The sequence below is a fragment of the Ustilaginoidea virens genome, chromosome 2, assembly GCF_000687475.1.
Source record: "Ustilaginoidea virens chromosome 2, complete sequence".
Taxonomy (NCBI): Eukaryota; Fungi; Ascomycota; class Sordariomycetes; order Hypocreales; family Clavicipitaceae; genus Ustilaginoidea; species Ustilaginoidea virens.
In genome coordinates this window covers 3314446-3333028 of record NC_057317.1, presented here as the reverse complement: position 1 = coordinate 3333028, position 18583 = coordinate 3314446, and the positions used below count along the sequence as shown (strand labels likewise).

Genomic DNA, 18583 nt, shown 5'->3' with positions numbered 1-18583 from the left:
TCATTTGCCGCCGTCATCGCCGTCATCGCCGTCGACACTACGACTGCTTGGGGTCTCGACAGGTCGAGCTTCCAAAACCCGTGTGATGGGCAACCAGTCCTCCAAAGAAGGAGGTGGTTCCTCCGCAGCCAAGGGCTCCGGCCCAGACGGCCTGCAGACGTATCCTTCCATGAGCAGGTCTGATACCAAAGAGTCATCTCGGTCATTTCGCTCTCTAAGGTCCAAGATCCCCGGAGGCGGCAGCGGCAGCGGCAGCAAATCCGCCAATGCTGACAGTCCCAGAAATTCGACATTAATGCCCAACAGCGAACCCAACCCCGACAAGACGCTCGACGCTGCCTCTGTCCGCTCAGGCCGCAGTGGTCGATCGAACGGTTCCAGAAACAGCCGCAGTGAGATGCCGCACTTGCGACAAACCTCTGCAGATCTATCGTCAACCGACCTGGGCCTTGCCGAAGATCAGCCACCCCCTTCTCCAGTTCTGGCCAGCCACAAGGGGTCTGCTCACGACGTGGCTGCCGCCCAAGCATCCGGCGAGGTCGATCACGTCTCCGACCAGCCCCCGATGGCCTCCAACGCGAGCGCAACCGCTCATATGCAATCTCCGGGCACGCCAATCCTCGTCAAGCGTGACGCCACAATCACCGTGTCGAGTTTACCATCCATGGACTCTACCACAAAGGTGGATTCCAGTAGCAACATGGGCCTGTCGGAAATCAAAGACATGGATCTTGATGATTATATCAAAAGGTTGCTGGACGCTGGGTATGCCGGCAAGGTCACCAAAAGTGTCTGTCTCAAGAATGCCGAGATTGTTGCCATCTGTCAACGTGCCCGGGAGGTTCTCCTCTCACAGCCAGCCCTGCTTGAACTAGACGCGCCAGTCAAGATTGTTGGGGACGTTCATGGCCAGTATACGGATCTGATTCGCATGTTTGAGATGTGCGGCTTCCCGCCCATGGCCAACTATCTCTTTCTCGGAGACTATGTAGATCGTGGCAAGCAGTCTCTCGAGACGATTCTGCTCCTTCTATGCTACAAGCTCAAGTTTCCCGAGAATTTCTTCCTGCTTCGTGGCAATCACGAGTGTGCCAATGTAACCAGAGTGTACGGTTTCTATGATGAATGCAAACGACGGTGCAATGTCAAGATTTGGAAGACGTTCATCGATTGCTTCAACACGTTACCCATTGCCGCCATTGTAGCAGGTAAAATATTTTGCGTCCACGGAGGTCTTTCGCCTGCCCTCAGCCACATGGACGACATTCGAAACATTGCACGACCAACCGACGTTCCTGACTTTGGGTTGCTAAACGATTTGCTCTGGGCCGACCCAGCGGATATGGAACAAGACTGGGAAGCCAACGAACGAGGCGTCAGTTATTGCTTCGGTAAACGTGTCATTACCGACTTCCTCGCCGTGCACGACTTTGACCTCATATGCCGAGCGCACATGGTTGTTGAAGATGGATACGAGTTCTTTAATGACAGGGTCCTGGTAACGGTGTTCAGTGCGCCCAATGTGAGTTTCGAGTTTGATTGCCGACCGCCTGCCCCCCCCCCTCTATCCAAAGTATACTAACGATACTAACCCGCGTCGTCAGTATTGTGGTGAGTTTGACAACTGGGGAGCAGTCATGTCAGTCTCTTCCGAGCTACTCTGCAGCTTTGAGCTGTTGAAGCCACTGGATTCAAGTGCCCTCAAGAGTCATATTAAAAAGGGGCGAAACAAGCGACAGCAGATGCTCAATAGTCCTGTAAGTGAAAAGATTTCTCCCGAATTGCCACGTCCGACGTTTATTCCGGAGAGGGAAAAAAACTAACCAACCTGGTCCACCCCTCCTCCGCCTCAAAAAAAAAAAGCCCGCAAGCGTACAGCCGCAGAGTGTGCCTTAGGGCATCTCACCACCTTCGATCGAGCAACATTCGGAATCCGGCAGCACCCGCAAACCATGTCGAGGTTTTCTTAGCACCGGGGGAGCGGAAACGGAGGTTATCGATTTTGTCACGGGAAAACTGGAATGGTGTCTTTTGTATGCCCCGAAATGGACATACGGCTGTCTGTTCCGTCAACCCCATCTCGCCTGATTATCGAAATTGATGGGAAGCCGAGGAAAGACCTATGGTTGAAAATGCCGCAGCTTCATTCCATTCTTTTTGAAATCCCTTGGAGAGATTGGGAAGGCTTTTGTTACTCTAGACCTGGAATGGTCGTGGAGTCACATGCCTCTATCACTACTTTGGTGTTTTAATCAAAGGATACATCGGGACCACTGCAAGGAGCTGTCAAAGCTCACTTGCTAGAGTCTTTGGAGAATTCAACAAGGTTGGGGGGGTGTTGACGTGGGTGGATTAGACCCATTGCTCGTTTCCAGTTTGAGTGGAGGGTGGGACGGCTTGGTATGTCCAGGCGTTGAGAAGTTGTGTAATAGTTGATTCGATGCTCATCTCCCGCACAATACCTGCCTGGGCATGAATGCATTAGCAGTTTAGATTTTACAGGAAGAGGGGGGATACGTGAGACATGGGCTTGCCTCGCGAAGAGCGGGCTGTTGGCGATGGAGGAGTCTGGAGTAACAGGCTTAGGCCTTGTGGCGTGACAAATTGCTTTGCGCTGTTTTGGTCTGGCAACAAAGAGTCTGTCGACATGCGTCTTGGCGGATGTGACCTTTTTTTTTTTTTTCCCCCATTTGATTTCATGTGATGCAACAGCCCTTCGCTGCCATTCGGTCGGGGCCAGAGTTTATTTTTTATTTCTTCGCTATTTTTTTGGTGGTGAAGAAGACTTTTCACTGACGGTGACCGCTTGCCCAATGCAGCTAGCAGCGGCAGAAATTCGGGTTTGTTGATAGCTGCTTGCTCTTGTTGCTTGCCGTTGCCAGCAACCCCAACGAGTTCTGCTCCCATCACCGTCCAAGCGGTCATGAATCCTCAAGCCCTGCACTCGGCATGCGCCCGAGCCAGGCCAGAGGCCTACAAGACTGCTCACGCACTCGGAAACTATTTTCGCGACTTTTCCTCGTCTCAGTCGCTGCTGGGTGATGGCAACGACGCCCCCAACGCCAGCTCGAGGCCCTCCCTTCGCCAACGGACGAGAGCTGCGGCAAGCGAGATCAATTCCCTCCTGAAGAACAGAGGCGTCTCGCCGCTCGTGCACAGGGCCGCGCCTCAGGCAGGAGGACCCGCGTCTGCCTCCCGGCCCGCTGTGATTGACGTGCGGAGCCTGCCGCGGGGGTTGGGGACGCGAGGACGGGGCGCCTTCCGCGGACGAGGAGGCGGCCAAGCTGGCGCGGCGAGCCCGGGCCAACCTCGCGAGGGCCGGTCCTTTGCCCCCGGCAGCCGCTTCACCCGTTTCGCGGGCGCCCCTGGATCCGGAGCAAGAGGGTCGGCCGCTCGGGCCAGGGGACGAGGAGGCGGCGGTCCAAGAGGCAGGCGTATCGCAGGCGCCAAGGGACGCCAGCCAGACAAGGACGAGCCCGCCCCGGACGCCGCCAAGCTTGGCAAGAAGCAGGATCCTTTCGAGACCCTGGACCCCTACGAAGAGCAGTTCGACACGGAGATGCGGTTCGGCACCCCGACAACGTTCCAGCCCAGCCTGACGCCCGGCTCGCTCGAGGCCTTTGCGCCGGCCGTTCCGACCAGCGAGGCGGGGCGGAAGGCCGCGGTTCTGCAGAGCCTGAGCGTCCTGGGGGCGGCGGACCCGGTCGGCACGCCGCAGGACCTGCAGGCGGGCAGCTACGTCGCGGATCTGGAGGCCCACGGCGTGAGGTTCTTTGCCGACGTGAGGAGCAAGGAGGCTGCGCGGCAGCATCTGCAGCATCTGCAGCGCAAGCAGCAGGACGCGCAGGCCGACAAGGGCGGTGGCGAGGGTGACAAGGAGCCCGTCGCTGTGAGCGACGCGGAAGAGTCTGTTCGAAAAGTCATCTTTGAGCAGGCCGTGCTGGGGGAGCGCGAAAAGACGGCGTTTGCGACGGCGCCGGTGGGCATCGCCAGGGCGTGGCATCTGAGGGCGGAGACGTGGACCAAGAAGGACGTGGACAAGTTCGAGAGCAAGTTGGCGTCGCTGGTTGGGAAGGCCGGCAAGGCTGGCCAGGGGGGCAGCGGTATGAGAGTCAAGAGTGCCGTGTAAACGGGCGGAAAGGGGTTTCATTATCCATACGTGTGTGCTGATCACAAGCCCAAGGTGGTGCGTGTTCATGCATGCATGTATGTAGTTATGTGTATGTATGTAATGTAAAGTAGAGCAGAGCAGCCATTCATTCATCCATATCCATCATGTCCTCCGTTGAAGATGATGGATGCGATGGGTGGATGCCCCTGATGCAAAACGGCAACTAAACAAAGACCACAAAGACCACAAAGACACACACGTCCGTCGTCACCTCTCGAGCTGCTTCAGGCCCGTGGCCTCCTCGGCCTCAATCTCGCGCATCTTGGCATCCTGCGCCCGCTGCACCTCCCGCTCGGCCCTCCTCACCACGTCCGGGAGCACGGTGCCGTCCTTCAGCCACGCCTTGAGCGCCTTGTCGTGCCGCGCCCTCGCCTGGCGCACCCTGTCCTTCCACGCCTGGGTGTTGTCCCTGACCCTGCGGACGAGGTCCTCCCGGCGCTCCGGCTCCACCCGCATGAGCAGCTCGAGGTCGCTGTCGCCCCGCTGCGGCTGCTGGTTGAACTCGCGGCTGGCCTGGACCGCCGACATGATGGGCTTGACAAAGGCCCTCTCGTGGACGAGCAGCGAGACGGCGCGCCCCGGCCGCGGCACCACCTGCGCCAGCTCGCGGAGGGGGAACGTCTCCGCCGCGCCGGCCGACTTGACCGCCACGGGCAGCGCCCCGAGGCTGCTGGGGTCGAAGCGCCCGCCGTGCAGGACCGTCTGCAGCTGCGCCCGGAAGTGCGCGTCGAGGGGGGCGTACGCGGCCCGCAGCGCCGACAGGTCCAGCGGGTTCTCGGGGTCCGGGTCGCAGCCCGTGCCGCTGCCGCTGCCGCTGCCGCTGCGGGGGGGGGTCTGGCCCGGCCGAGGGGGCGAGTTGGCCGCCGGCGCGATGCGGCGCTTCTTCAGGAAGGGGGGGGAGGCGTGCAGCGGTCGGTGGGGGACGCGGCTGGGCCAAGAGAAGGGGGTTAGTCGGGTTAGCATGGCACGTTGGTTTTTTTTTCTTTTTCTTTTCTTCTTTTTCTCCAAGGGTTTCAGGGGGGTGGCGAACCGTTCAACTGGGGTGGCGAGGCGGAGCGCGCGCCGGAGGATGCTGCTCGGGGTGCATTGGGCCATGGCGCGTGGGTGGGAGGTTTGGAGAGAGCTCTAGGTTCAATGTAATGTCAGGTTTGGCAGTTGGAAAAGGCGGCGGCGGGCGGTGAAGGAGCGGCGGGACTTGGCTGCGGAGGCTGCCCAGTGCGTCCGTCCGTGCTAGATGCCGAGCCACGTGAGCTTGTGAGCTTGTCGACGGAGGGCAGGCCAAACGAAGCAAGCAAGGGGCATCCATCATCATCAATCAGCAGATGTTGTGCTTACGAGAGGCTTCCTGAGGCTCTGCCTCGCAGTGCGCAGCATCAACGGTGCTAAAACGGGGGAAAAGTAGTCAAAATGAATAAACCAGCTCAGCTTCGTTCGCGTCAATACCCACCCAACCAACAAAACGCCTTGCTTGCTTGATATATTCTTCTGCAGGTTGTTGATTGATTGATAAATATAGAGAGCCAAATAAAAGGGGCAAGAAAAAAAAAAGCGTCAAACAAAATTGTCCGTACCAGGGTTCGAACCTGGGACCTCTTGCGTTCCGCCAGCGTCTACTCGTCAATCGCAGGATTGACCTAGCCAATGTAAGGCAATGATGCTACCACTACACCATACGGACAGATGTGAAACGAGAGCCTCTATTCATGACTATAGACAACACGTCAAGGTGCCATCGCTGTTCCCAGCGGAAACGCCGTGAATTGGCAAGAGACAGTGTGTACGTACGGCCTTCCGTCTTCGCGTTTCGTTTCTCCCATCAGGGCCCCCGACTCCCTCCCCCCTTTTCCTTTTTCTTTTCCTTTTCGCCTTCGTAGCCATGTTGTACAAGCTACGGTCTATACGGTTTGATGTGCTTCGGTCTCTTTCTGCGCGACCTGATGGCTAACCAATCCTTGCTCGCCGAGGGTTTGCATGTCACCGGGGGGGCAAAACAAGTCAAGTGGAGGGGAGTCATGGTGCATGGTTGGTTCCTCGTAGATGAATGGCTTCTGCTTCGCAGTCAGAAGCGAAGCCCGCGGCAGCGAACAAGGCGGCCGAGGTGCAGGTTGACATCTCTACACGGAGAGGGACAGCCACAAGCCCATCAAGACTTGTCCCGATGCCGGTACTCTGTGTGTGTGTGTGTGTGTGTGTGTGTGTGTGTGTGTGTGTGTGTGTGTGTCTTTTTTTTGTACGTTTCATCTTTATACACCCAATGGCTTCCTCGCACAGCCTAGCTCTGCAGAGGCTGCCCCATGCCACCGTACGTTATCATCTTGGTAACCTGGTACTCGCCAATGCCATACTTGGACCCTTCGCGGCCAAACCCGCTCTCCTTGACTCCGCCAAACGGAGCCGCCGGGTCAGAAATGATTCCGGTGTTGACGCCGACCATGCCGACTTCCAGCGCCTCAGCCACCCGGTGCACACGCTGCAGATCCCGGGAGAAAAAGTATCCGGCCAGGCCCACCTGCACTTTGTTGGCCAACGCGACGACCTCGGCTTCAGTGTCAAAGGGGAATATGCCGGCCACGGGGCCAAACGTCTCCTCCGTAGCCATGGCCATGTGTGCAGTCATGTCACGGATGACGGTTGGCTGGAAAAAGTTGGCACCCAGGTCGGGCAGCTTCTGACCGCCGATGAGCACCCGGCCCCCCTTGGACTCGGCGTCCCTGACATGAGCCTCTGCCTTGAGCACGGCTCGGTCGTGGATCATCGGGCCGTGAGTGGTGCCGTCGTCGAAACCGTTGCCCACCTTGAAAGCCTTCACCTTTTCGGTAAACTTGCCGACAAACTCCTCGTAGACGCCCCGTTGAACGTAGAGACGGTTGGCGCAAACACAGGTCTGGCCCGTGCCGCGGAATTTGGAAGCAATGGCGCCAGCAACGGCGGTGTCGACGTCGGCGTCATCGAAAACGATAAAGGGCGCGTTCCCGCCAAGCTCCAACGACAGCTTCTTCAGCGTACCGGAGGACTGCTTCATCAAAAGCTTGCCAACTGCGGTGGAGCCAGTGAAGGAAACCTTCTTTATGGTTGGATCGGTTGTGAGCACCTCGCCAATCTCCGGCGTGTTGGCCGAAGTGGTGATGACGTTGACGACGCCTTTCGGGATGCCTGCCCGGTGACCCAGCTCGGCAACAGCCAGCGCAGTGTAGGGTGTTTCGCCAGGAGCTTTGCAGACAACGGTGCATCCTGCAGCCAAAGCGGGCGCGACTTTTCGAGTAATCATGGCAGCGGGGAAGTTCCATCTTGAAGCTGTCAGCCCGCGAAATGGCCCTGGGGGGGTAGAAGCAAGAAAAGAAAAGAAAAGCAAAGCAAAGCAAAGCAAAGCAAAGCAAAGCAAAGCAAAGCAAAGCAAAGCAAAGCAAAGCGGTGCCTCGAGGAAAGCAGTGTCTCCCCGGAACGCAACGTACGGAGTAATGAGCCCACAAACACCAACAGGCTCCTTGATTGTCCACACGCGATTTCCAGGGACGGTTGCGGGAATCGTGTCGCCATATGTCCTCGGAGCTTCCTCACTGAACCACTCAAAGAAGTTGGCAGCATATGCCGCCTCGCCCTTTGCCTCGACAACCGGCTTGCCGTTCTCCCAGGTAATGAGCGTGGCGATATCGTCGGCGTTTTCCACCATCAAATCGTACCACTTGCGCAGCAGCTTGGCGCGCTGACGGCCGGTGAGGCTGCGGAAGGCGGGGAAGGCATCGGCGGCAGCCTTGATGGCAGATCTTGTGTCTTGGGCGTCGCATTCAGCGCAGGTACCGATGAGTTTCCCAGTGGAGGGATCTACGCTTGGTGAGTGAGTGAGAGCACCTTTTCTTCCCGGCCAGTTTTGCAGCTGCAGTTGCAGTTGCAGTTGCAGTTGTGGCCAAAGACGCGCATGCTGGAATCGTACCATTGACTTCGAAAGTCTCCCCCGACGTGGCTGGTCTCCATTCACCGTTGATATAAGCAACGTTGTGCTTCAGCAGCGACGGATCCTTCAACTGTTCTTTCAAGTCAGCAAGAAATTGGACCGTCATTCGTACCGTCCAAGCATGTCATCCATGTATTGACGGCTGCTGCAAGGTATCAAGAGGGAAGAAGGCTCTATACCTGAGGGGGCATAGTAGAAGCCTGTCTTGATATAATCAGTGAAAGTACTGGGGAGAAGCGCGACCGTAACGTCGGGGCTGCCAGTCTCTGCAGCAATGCCATTTGAGGTGCGCGACAGTGCAGGCAATGTATTAAATAGTGCAAGGCACAAACCGGTGTTGCTGGCTGGGGTAAATTTGCGGGGAGGAGGGAGGGAGGGAGGGAGGGGAGAGCTCTGGCGTTGACCGACAAGTGACGATCATGTCGCCCCCTGTAGGCCTGGCCAGGCCCGCCAGGTGGAGGAGGAGGAACGTAGAGCCCACCACGGACAAAATGCCCAAAAGCGATAAAAAGGAAAAAAAATAAATAAATAAACAGATCCAAGAAGAAGGAGAATAAGGAGAAGAAGAAGCAAATACTAGATACCTCCGCTTCTCTCAACTTATCGCGGCCTATTCTATATTTTGTACCGTCTTTTTCGTCTTTCCGAAACTTATCTGTATTTTGATCGAAGGTGGACCCCGCTGAAGAGGTGTTATCTGTTATCGCTGTCGACGGATACGGTGGCCTAGCGCCACAGAGAAGCGGTCAAGTGGTGGGCCGCCTACTAGGCCGATACGTACCAGACATGGCGCCGAGTAACCAGACCATTTCACACAAACCCCGTCAAGGTGCAGGAGGTACTTGGGAGGTCGGTAGGTCGACCACCTGGTAAGGAAGAGAAGCATCAAAGGAGTGACTATCTGTATTTATGGATCAGAGTGACAGCATTTCACATCTTGTTTGCAGAGTTTGAGTCTGAGTTTGAGTTTTTTTCTTTTTTTTCCCCTCTTTTTTCCCTTCCAACACTGACATGGACTTTGTCATGGCATCTTTCCCCATGCGGACAAATAATATAGTCGTCTAGTAGACATGTAAATAAGGAAATACCGATAATGGTTTTTTCCGATACGTTTCATAAAGCGGTAGGTAGGTTCGCCTTCTTGCTCGCTAACCCACCATGTCTGCATATTGTATGCCTTCTATCCGCCAAGATGAGGGAGAAATAATTTTGATGAATAAATAGAGAAAGAAGAATTTCACCCCCCCTCGCCTCACTCGCTGGCATAGGCATTCCTTGCCACTTCACGTGCCCTTTTATCGCAGCCACAGTGCGTCATTCGAGGCGGGGTCGAGGTCCAGTCGTGATACATGTGCGCATGCTGCTAACATTGCTGCCGCGGAGGCAGTTGCCGATCGAGAGTGCGGAAAGCTTGCGTCCTGGGAGTGAACGGCGTCTCGCGGGGCGACATGGGTGACTTGAAACTATGCATCTCCCAGTTGATTTGTTCCTTGGGGTCAGAGCTGTCGGAGCCTCGGTCGTCCTCGTTCTCGTCTCCGGCATTCCGCGGATTGGGCCACATGGCAGTCATCGCAAACCCCAGATTGAGAAGATAGACAACGCTACAAGGGCGGCGGATCAGCTTGGGGGTTTTTCCTATAATGTGCGATTTTTTTTTTTTTCAATGTGCAAAATTTCAGCCGGGGTTCGCAGTATACTCACAGCATGTAGAGAGTGATAAAGAGTGATGCCTGGGCAATCTGGCATGTTCTGTATTTACCGTATTGCCGCGCCAGATGGCATCCTTGTCGGAAGTACCATGCCGCCGGGGCGGGATACCGAGGGTCGGCATAATCTGGTCCGATTTGACCGTAGGTACTGACCGTGTAGAGAGCCACCATGGAACAGTTGACCAAGACGGCAATGACTGGGTACCAAACCTTCATGATAACCGCGATGAGTTTGGCAAGAAGGAAAAAGAGCGAGGTCACGGATATGGCGACGTTGAAGTCGGTGAGACTGTCAAATAGCACAATTAGCGCTCTAGTTCCTTCTCGATCCATTCATCATTCATCTCGTATTACGGTCTAAACGAGCGGGTTTTACTTTGATTTGTCGGGGGCAGACGCTGTCGACTCACGTTTGTGACCAGATGAGAGGAATCTTGGGCAACGGCTGATAATTGGCGTATGCATAGAGAACCATGTTTGGGTTTGAATTGAGCTTGTTTGCGAACCCGATTGCCCACATGTCTGATCTATACATGTCGGGTTGTGCGAGGCCGAAGATGACGAGAATAGGTACTAGGCCGATAAATTCGACGAGTAAGAGCCATGCCGTCGCCTTTCTGGATATTCGGGGCCATACCCGGCGGAGGATGGGGTATGGTCGGGATACTCGGGGGGTGAATGTCGTGAGTCCCATGGTGGAAATGATGCGTTGCGTGCGTGGCTCGATGTCGCTTCGATTTGTCGGATCGCTTCCGGGCGAACTGGCCTCGTTTGTTGCTCGTTGTGTTGTCTCCAACGATGGCTTATCGGTAGGAAACCAGCCTCACTCATCCGCTCCCATTGAGAGCTGCTGGTCTGGAAGGTCGAGCAATGGTTAGGCTTGCATAGTGAGTATGTCGGAACTTTATCGCCTTGGCTACTTCATCCGCTTGAAAGCATGGCATGCTGGAGGTTCAACCCATTTAAAGGGCCGTAAGCCGGGGGGGGGGGCATGACCTCGCAAGCAGCCGGCGCTGGTGTCCATCTCTTGCGCGGGGGAACAGGCCAGAAGGGGACCATCGACTTCTGCAGCGTGATTTGGAATGGGTGAACTGGTGAACAGGACTGGTGGACGAAGGGAACCAGACGCAAGCAAGTTGTCACATCCCCGTCCAATTAGAGGACTGGACCAGGATCTCTAAGCGCCTGCAACAGCCGGCTGCGCATGATTGGCCAGGCGGAACGCTGCAGTGACGATTCATGTCAAGTGCCAACCATGCCAGCCAGCATTGACGTGACAGACAAAGCCCCCACTCACTCCAACCATCACCTTTTTGGCACCCACGACTTGCTGGGAGAAACATGCATGCAGCTGCATCGCAATGATCGCATGCTACCTTTCAAGTCTACAACAGATGGATATTGAATCATAGTCTGCAGAGGGTTTACTCGACATGTCTCCCTCCTTTTGCTGCGGCTGGTGTCATCCGTATGATTTCTGCTCCCACTTTTTTTTTTTTTTTTTTTTTTTTTGCCAAGGGGAGCCGGGGAACAGACTGAACTGAACTGTACACACTGTAGATCTTGTGTGCCGCTGGGACCCGCTCAAAACCTGTGCATCAGTGCTGTCAATGGAAAGGAACATACATGTAGGTACCTACCTTAGGTACCTTAGAGGTAGGTAGGAGGTCGCAGACACTTCAGAGTTGCTAGGCACCTGCCAGGTGCCTACCTCCTTATATCGCAGTATATAATACCCAATAAAGTCACTCATTGTGTGGCGTCACACTTTCGGTGCACCTTAGGTGTAGGTAGGAACATGTACTTTCATGTTAGCAGGTACTAGGCGGCCGGAGCTACGAAGAGAGAGGCACCGTTGACGTTGAAAGGCGACATTCACCCACCATTTCTACAAATTTCACCCAACATCTGAGCCCCTTCCATCTTCTTGCGCCAACTTGGCCTTCTTCGCCTCACCAGCAGCCGCACCGGGCCAGCTGCCACTCCAATCTTCTTCTCGGACTACGGAGTGATCCGCACGGACGAACACTGCTAGTTGTCTTCTGGTAAACCAGGCTGCCCTACCCCACTGGGGCGTTTCTCCAGCCCTCCCGTCCACCCGTCGCTTTTCGATCTCGCACCCATCATCTCGATGCCGCCAACCGACTAGGTACCTTAGTTTCAACGCCTGCTTCAGTCAGCCTGCTCACTGATGACGGTATCCTGTTCTTCGCGCCCTTCCTCCCGGTACTCCTACTCGCCACCTCGGCCAACTGCTTTGCGAGCTGCTTGCTCTTGATCCAGCTCCTGCAATGAGCTAGCTGACTGCACCCATCACCTGCTCCTCTACAGCTTTGATCGGTTCGGTCGGTTCGATCCCAAAACACTGCTCCCTGTCCCTTGCTCAACGTCTTGATCTTGACCTGGCGAGGTACTATGTACCAACCAGCCCGTTCGCTCACATGACGGACGCTGGTTCCCGTTCAACTTCGGCCCCACCGCAGCATCATTTGTCGCTTCTTTTCTTCGCACCTTTTACTTTTTACTAGGTAGTCGTTCATTTTAAATGTTCTTTTCGATGCCGACCTCTCCTAACTCATCCACCGTCACCCAGCTGAAGCTTCTGCTGCCGTTGTGAAACTCGCCCCGGCGCCTTTATGCCGCCAGAGCGAGAGATCACCTCCGACTCCCACACAAGCCCAGTCGCTGCTGGTTTCACTCTACACTTGAAACCTAGCACACTCTCCACCTGGAGCACACGTCCGCGACTCAGCCAGGTTCTCATCCCAACGGGAGCCTCTTGCGAAGGCCCTTCCGCTGCTACTGCCGCTTCCCGACCTCACTCAAGGCGGCATTCGGCTGATACTTCTGGGTCATGGGCACGACCTCTTGTTAAACGTGCCGGCCACTCTGGACCGTTGGCCAGCCCTGACCGTTTCCAGTCCACGGTAGCCCCCTCGTCCTCAACGTCATCCTTTGCTTCCAGCATTCATTTCCAGGTTGTTGAGTCTGGTCGCGCAGCTTACGGTGCCTGCCCTTCTGTCCCAAAATCCAATCCGGGGAAACGACAGGCCTCTCATCAAGACAAGCCTGCAGACGACGCCGCCATGGAACCAACATACTTCAAGAAGCCCAGAACCGGGTCCTCACCTCCGCGGAGGTTCGAAATCCCCCCTGCCGCCACTTGCCCCCCGGCGTCTTCAGCTCTTTGTGAAGGGCCTTCATCACCGCTGTTCTTCTCCCACACTCCTTCCAGACAGCCGGGCAGGCCTACCGGCTCGTCGCCTGGTGTCACCACCAGTATGCTGTCAGGGGCTGGAGAAGAGCCGTCGAGCGGAGTCACAACCGTAAAGCTGCCGCATGCCGCCGTCAAGCCCGTGAATTCTGCTATTTCGGGCAGTACCCCGGGCAGCTTGGTTTCCTCGATAGACATGTCGGCTCCGGCGCTGAGTCCCGATGTACGAATTGCTTCGCCAAGCTTGCAAAGCATTGGAGTTCTCGAGCTCGTGGAGCAGGACGACAGACCAACGTTCCTCATAGACATGCTCAATCCAACCCAATCAACATCCAACCAAACATTTCTCCATATTTTGTATTGTAATGCCTCGTTGCGTGCATCTGAAGACTTGGCCAAGTCGCTGGGGATGGTGACGGACGATCACTCCATCGAACCGGGCACCTACGGTCGGTTCGTCTCCTGGGCTACAGCGACACCCTCCAGCGACCGGCTGAACCGGGAATCAACGTCAGCTTCCCATTTTTACGGTGGCACCACTTGGACATTTGCTACGGTTCGACGACGATTCCGTTTCGTCAGCGGCAGCGCCGATCCCGAGAGGCGTGCATCTACAACTCCTGGCTCCCCCGCGCCCCTAGCTTACGACCCCATCTCTGTAGCTACCGATTCCAGCTCCGCCGTTTCCCAGCCGATGCCCGTCACCCCTCCAACTGACGCCATCGGACCCCCCTTGGATCCTCCGGATTATTTCGGCGACGCGGCTTCCGTTGCGCAAGATGATGATCGGATGGACTCGATCCCCGCCAAGCCGGACGATGCTGCTCCCCCATTGCAGCACCCCGACGAATTCACGAACCAGGTTCTGCAGCTGCAGCGGGTCAAGCAATCTTTTGATTGGACACGACTGCCTCTCCAGGACGATCTCCCGGACCACATCATATTCGCCAAATCACGAGACTGGGCTTCCACGGCATTGGGCCCAATAGACACTTGGTCTGCCGATCTAAGAACCATGTCCAGTCTCGTCATGGCTACCCCCCATCCAGCCGCCATGTACTGGGGCACCGAGAAGGTGGCTCTATACAACGAGGCGTACATCTCATTAGCTGGCAAGAAACACCCACAACTCATGGGGCAGAGCTATGAAGACGCGTGGCCGGAAATATGGGACGACATCAAAGCAATCTTTGACAGCGCCTGGAATTCGGGGGAATCTACCATGAAGCACGACAACAGACTCTTTCTCAAGAGGGATGGATTTCTCGAAGAAACCTTCTTTTCCTGGTCGATTATTCCGTTGATTGGCAGCGATGGAGATGTCGTCGGGCTGTACAATCCTTGCTTCGACAACACGCGTCGCAAGATCAACGAAAGACGTATGCATACTCTACGCGAAATAGGTGAGAAGGTCTCTACAGCCGCCACGGTAACCAGTTTCTGGCCCCAGCTGCAAATCGGTTTGGAATACAACGAGTTCGACATCCCGTTCGGCATCATATACTCGGTCAAAGACGACAGCGAGAGCGAAGTATCATCTTTGCATTCTGGCAACCCGGCGACCACGTTGCAATTTATTCTCGAGGGAAGCCCCGGTGTTCCGCAAGGCCATGTGGCAGCTCCTCTAGTCTTGGATCTGAAGACCTCCGACGAAGGCTTTGCCCCGTATATGCGTCAGAGCATGTCGGAGGGCGGGGCCCCCGTTGTGCTGTCTCAGGAAGCGGGAACTCTTCCATGTCATCTCCTGGAGGGCATGCAATGGCGGGGGTTTGGTGATCCGTGCTCCACTGTTGTCGTGTTCCCCGTTGTCCCTACCACGACAAAAGAAGCTGTGGCTGGGTTTGTCGTGTTGGGGACAAATCCTCGCCGGCCGTACGATGATGATTATCGGCTCTTTGTTCAACTGCTCTCTCGCCAGCTCGCAACGTCTTTGGCTTCTGTCGTTCTGTTTGAGGAGGAGATCCGACGAGGCCAGCGCGCGGCCCGCCTGGCCGCTCTAGACAGACAGGAGCTCTCGATGCAGCTAATCCAAAGAACTCGGGAAGCCAATGAAAGCGAGTACAGGTTTACCAGAATGGCCGAGTTTGCTCCCGTCGGCATGTTTATAGCAGACGGGCAAGGAACGATCAACTACTGCAACGATATGTGGTGGCAAATCTCCCGACACACCCGCTCCCAAGATGCCGCCAGCAGCTGGATGGACAGCGTCCGGGTTGAAGACAGGCCTGCTCTGGAGGCCGCCTGGGCTCGGCTGATGGACGAAAAAGTCACCATCTCTCTCGAGTTTCGGTTCAAGTGCTCGCAGCAAAGCGGTGGCAACACGATCGATACCTGGGTCCTGATGAGTGCGTTCCCCGAGAAGATGTCGGACGGGGGGTCGTTGAAGTCTATATTTGGCTGCATTACCGACATCTCGTCACAGAAATGGGCCGAGAAGGTGCAAAGCGAACGTCGCGAAGAAGCTGTGGAGCTGAAGAGGCAGCAGGAAAACTTTATCGACATCACAAGTCACGAAATGCGGAATCCTCTGTCCGCCATTCTGCAGTGCGCGGACCAAATCGTGAACAACATCTCAACGTTTACAGCCCACGGAGACAATAAGCAGGTGGAGAGCTTGCTGGAGGGATGCCTTGACGCAGCCAATACTATCAATCTGTGCGCCAGTCACCAGAAGCGAATCGTCAACGACATCCTTACGCTGTCGAAGCTTGATTCCAACCTGCTTTCCGTGACGCCGGGCGATGTGCAGCCTGTCAAGATCGTCCAGATGGCGTTGAAGATGTTTGAGCCCGAGTTGATTGCTCATGACATTGAGTTTGAGTGCACTGTTGACGAAAGCTTTGAGCGCCACGGCGTTTCGTGGACCAAGTTGGACCCGTCGAGGTTGAGTCAGGTGCTGATCAACCTGATGACCAACGCCATCAAGTTCACTCAAGGGCGAGAGCGCCGAAGCATCGTTGTGAACCTGAGCGCGTCGAGGGATATTTCCGAGGTGACGCGAACCGGCGTCGCCTACTTTGAGAGGAATGACATGCAGAGGACGATGAGCATGAACATCAACGACGAAAGCGAATGGGGCAACGGGGACGTCATCAACATCCACTGCTCCGTGGAAGACACCGGTCCCGGGCTGGCAGAAGAGGAAATGAAGCTGCTGTTCCAGCGCTTCCAACAAGCCACCCCGCGCACGCACGTGCAATACGGCGGCTCCGGGCTCGGCCTGTTCATATCTCGGATCCTCACCGAGATGCAGGGCGGCCAGATTGGAGTTTCGTCGACGAGGGGAGTGGGCAGCAGGTTCAACTTTTACATTCAGTGCCGCAAGTGCGTCGGCGCTCCGGCCGCGCACGAACACATGTCGCCGTTCAAGCTTGGGCGCAAGACGGCCGGCGCCGCCGCCGCCCCTGCGGCCGAGCATCATGCCCAGAAGCCGGCCGATGGATCAGTGGGCCGCAGCAGCTCCTCGACAGGCAGCCGGCCTCTTTTCGACGTGCTCATCGTCGAAGACAACATTGTGAACCAGCGGGTGCTGCAGAGGCAGTTGCGCCATTGCGGAAACAACACCTTTGTCGCCAACCACGGCTTCGAGGCGCTGCAGACGCTGCAGAAGTCCAGGTTCTGGGCCGGACAGGAGCACACCGGCGTCGACATTTCCGTCATCCTGATGGACCTGGAAATGCCCGTCATGGACGGCATGACGTGCGCGAGGAGAATCCGCGAGCTGGAGAAGGAGGGCACCATTGTGACGCACATTCCCATCATTGCCGTCACCGCGTACGCGCGGCCTGAGCAGATTGAAAGCGCCAAAGCCGCCGGCATCGTAAGTCGTCCTTTTCCCAGCCAAAGGTGCTGGCCGCCCATCTGCCCATCCCCTGGTTGCTAATTCCAGAAATCACAACAGGACGACGTCATATCCAAGCCTTTCCGCATTCCGGAGCTCTTACCCAAGATTGAGGAGCTCGTTGCCAAGTACAAGAATCTCTCCGTCGGCGCTTAGGGGATGAAGAGCCGCCGACCAACCGAGTAGCTTGCCATGCAAACCCTCCTTCGCTCACATTCACCCGTCATGGGCATGAGCTACGCATTCCCTCATCAACCTCCTCTCCATGTATATACATACACAACGCCCGTCATCAAACGTCCCAGCTTGGCGCCTGCAGCTCCACAACACAGCAGCATCTGCATTGCATCTCTTGACGACAAGTTCCCGCCGCTATCCGCGCTCAGTCCACCCCGATTCGCCGCAGCACACACAAGCTGTGCCAACCATAGTCCGGGGGGGAGGGTTTTTTTTTTTTCCCCATCATCCCATCATCCCCTCTGTCATGAGCATTCTCTGTCCATTTCTTCTCCTGAGTGGTTGGTTGGTTGGTTTCTGTAAAAGTTTGGGTGCGAGACAGGCATACACAAGGACGGGCGGCAGCTCGCATACATGATTAGATACGTATTTATACCCTTTCGGACCTGGCTACGGGTGTCCTGTTTTAGTCTTGGACATGAAACTGTGGAAATCAAACATCCCCTTTACCTGTGTCAAGGTGCAGCTTCTGTAACAACAGTCCAGGGGGTTGAAGCCAATAGGAAACCGTAAATCAAAAGGTACATTAGCAGGCTAGGAAACAGTACACTGGTTCAAGTACTAGCAATTCCTAGATTTACAAAGAGCTACGTCGCACTTGGCGCACGTACAGGGCCTCGCATACAGCGCTATGAGGCCATTCCTACTGCACTAGGCTACTTACTGATTTAGCAGTAATAAAGGCAGACAGAGTAGGCATCAGCACTGATGCTTACGACATCACGTATCAGCTCCGTTGGAAATGCCGGAATTCCTAGTATGTATGAGGGTCTTGGTGACAAAAGGTTCAGCGACGAGGCCGGTTGCCGAGAAGGTGCGGTACCGAAATGTACATAGTAGGCGTCTAGCAGAGAGTGGGTCCGATGTGAACGCTGCTGCCCCTTGGCACAGCCAAAGGGGATGAGAAACTACATGTACGTACCTACGCATACGTTTATCCAGGCACCCCCGTGTCCTTTGCTTGAGTGCGCACGTAGACGCAACGGGTAGTACATATGTACGACGGCCCGTACTCCGTACATGGCGACTTTATCCCAAACTTATCCTCGACCCATTTCACTTGCAGGAACGGGACTGCAGCTTCCCGTTTCTACTCGTAGGAATGCGACAGCAAACTTGCAATTTCCAAATCGGCAACAGCAGCAACTCCGTGGCCCCCACAATTCAGTCACGGGCTACGAGACAAATGGCACACACAAAAGTTCTCAACATACCAACAGTGACATAATTAGTTATTACTATCTTTCTCCTGAATCGGGTATCGAAACGAAAACAATGTATGCAGCATGGTGAGCAGCGACCCTGACGGTCCTGTCATCTCGTTGGCGATTTGTCTTTTTTTGTGCCACGCGACCTTTCGAGTCGCACGGTTTTTGCCTCTTTTTTTTTCTTTCCTGCACGATAAAACAAAAAAGTAATATAGAAAGTGGTATCAGTGAAAGCAGCCTTGACAGGGTAT

At 55.6% G+C, this 18583-nt stretch overlaps 6 protein-coding genes across 6 annotated transcripts; 3 read left to right on the top strand and 3 right to left on the bottom strand.

Moving 5' to 3' along the window:
* Positions 1-85: 85 nt before the first annotated feature.
* UV8b_02678 (uncharacterized protein) lies at positions 86-1896 on the top strand (the record flags this gene model as incomplete). Its single annotated transcript, XM_043140176.1, has 3 exons — positions 86-1522; positions 1605-1757; positions 1885-1896. The coding sequence occupies 3 exons, from the start codon at positions 86-88 to the stop codon at positions 1894-1896; spliced, it is 1602 nt and encodes a 533-aa protein (XP_042996110.1).
* A 1027-nt stretch (positions 1897-2923) lies between these two features.
* On the top strand, positions 2924-4129 carry UV8b_02677 (uncharacterized protein; the record flags this gene model as incomplete). Its single annotated transcript, XM_043140175.1, has 1 exon — positions 2924-4129. One exon carries the CDS (start codon positions 2924-2926, stop codon positions 4127-4129), a length of 1206 nt encoding a protein of 401 aa, XP_042996109.1.
* A 249-nt stretch (positions 4130-4378) lies between these two features.
* On the bottom strand, positions 4379-5266 carry UV8b_02676 (uncharacterized protein; the record flags this gene model as incomplete). Its single annotated transcript, XM_043140174.1, has 2 exons — positions 4379-5099; positions 5202-5266. 2 exons carry the CDS (start codon positions 5264-5266, stop codon positions 4379-4381), a joined length of 786 nt encoding a protein of 261 aa, XP_042996108.1.
* Positions 5267-6443: 1177 nt separating this feature from the next.
* Positions 6444-8229, bottom strand: UV8b_02675 (uncharacterized protein; the record flags this gene model as incomplete). The annotated part of the gene is made up of 3 exons (XM_043140173.1): positions 6444-7458; positions 7624-7993; positions 8103-8229. 3 exons carry the CDS (start codon positions 8227-8229, stop codon positions 6444-6446), a joined length of 1512 nt encoding a protein of 503 aa, XP_042996107.1.
* Positions 8230-9486: 1257 nt separating this feature from the next.
* Positions 9487-10526, bottom strand: UV8b_02674 (uncharacterized protein; the record flags this gene model as incomplete). The annotated part of the gene is made up of 3 exons (XM_043140172.1): positions 9487-9724; positions 9825-10121; positions 10243-10526. The coding sequence occupies 3 exons, from the start codon at positions 10524-10526 to the stop codon at positions 9487-9489; spliced, it is 819 nt and encodes a 272-aa protein (XP_042996106.1).
* Positions 10527-12918: 2392 nt separating this feature from the next.
* UV8b_02673 (uncharacterized protein) lies at positions 12919-17043 on the top strand (the record flags this gene model as incomplete). Its single annotated transcript, XM_043140171.1, has 2 exons — positions 12919-16866; positions 16948-17043. The coding sequence occupies 2 exons, from the start codon at positions 12919-12921 to the stop codon at positions 17041-17043; spliced, it is 4044 nt and encodes a 1347-aa protein (XP_042996105.1).
* Between the last annotated feature and the right edge of the window lie 1540 nt (positions 17044-18583).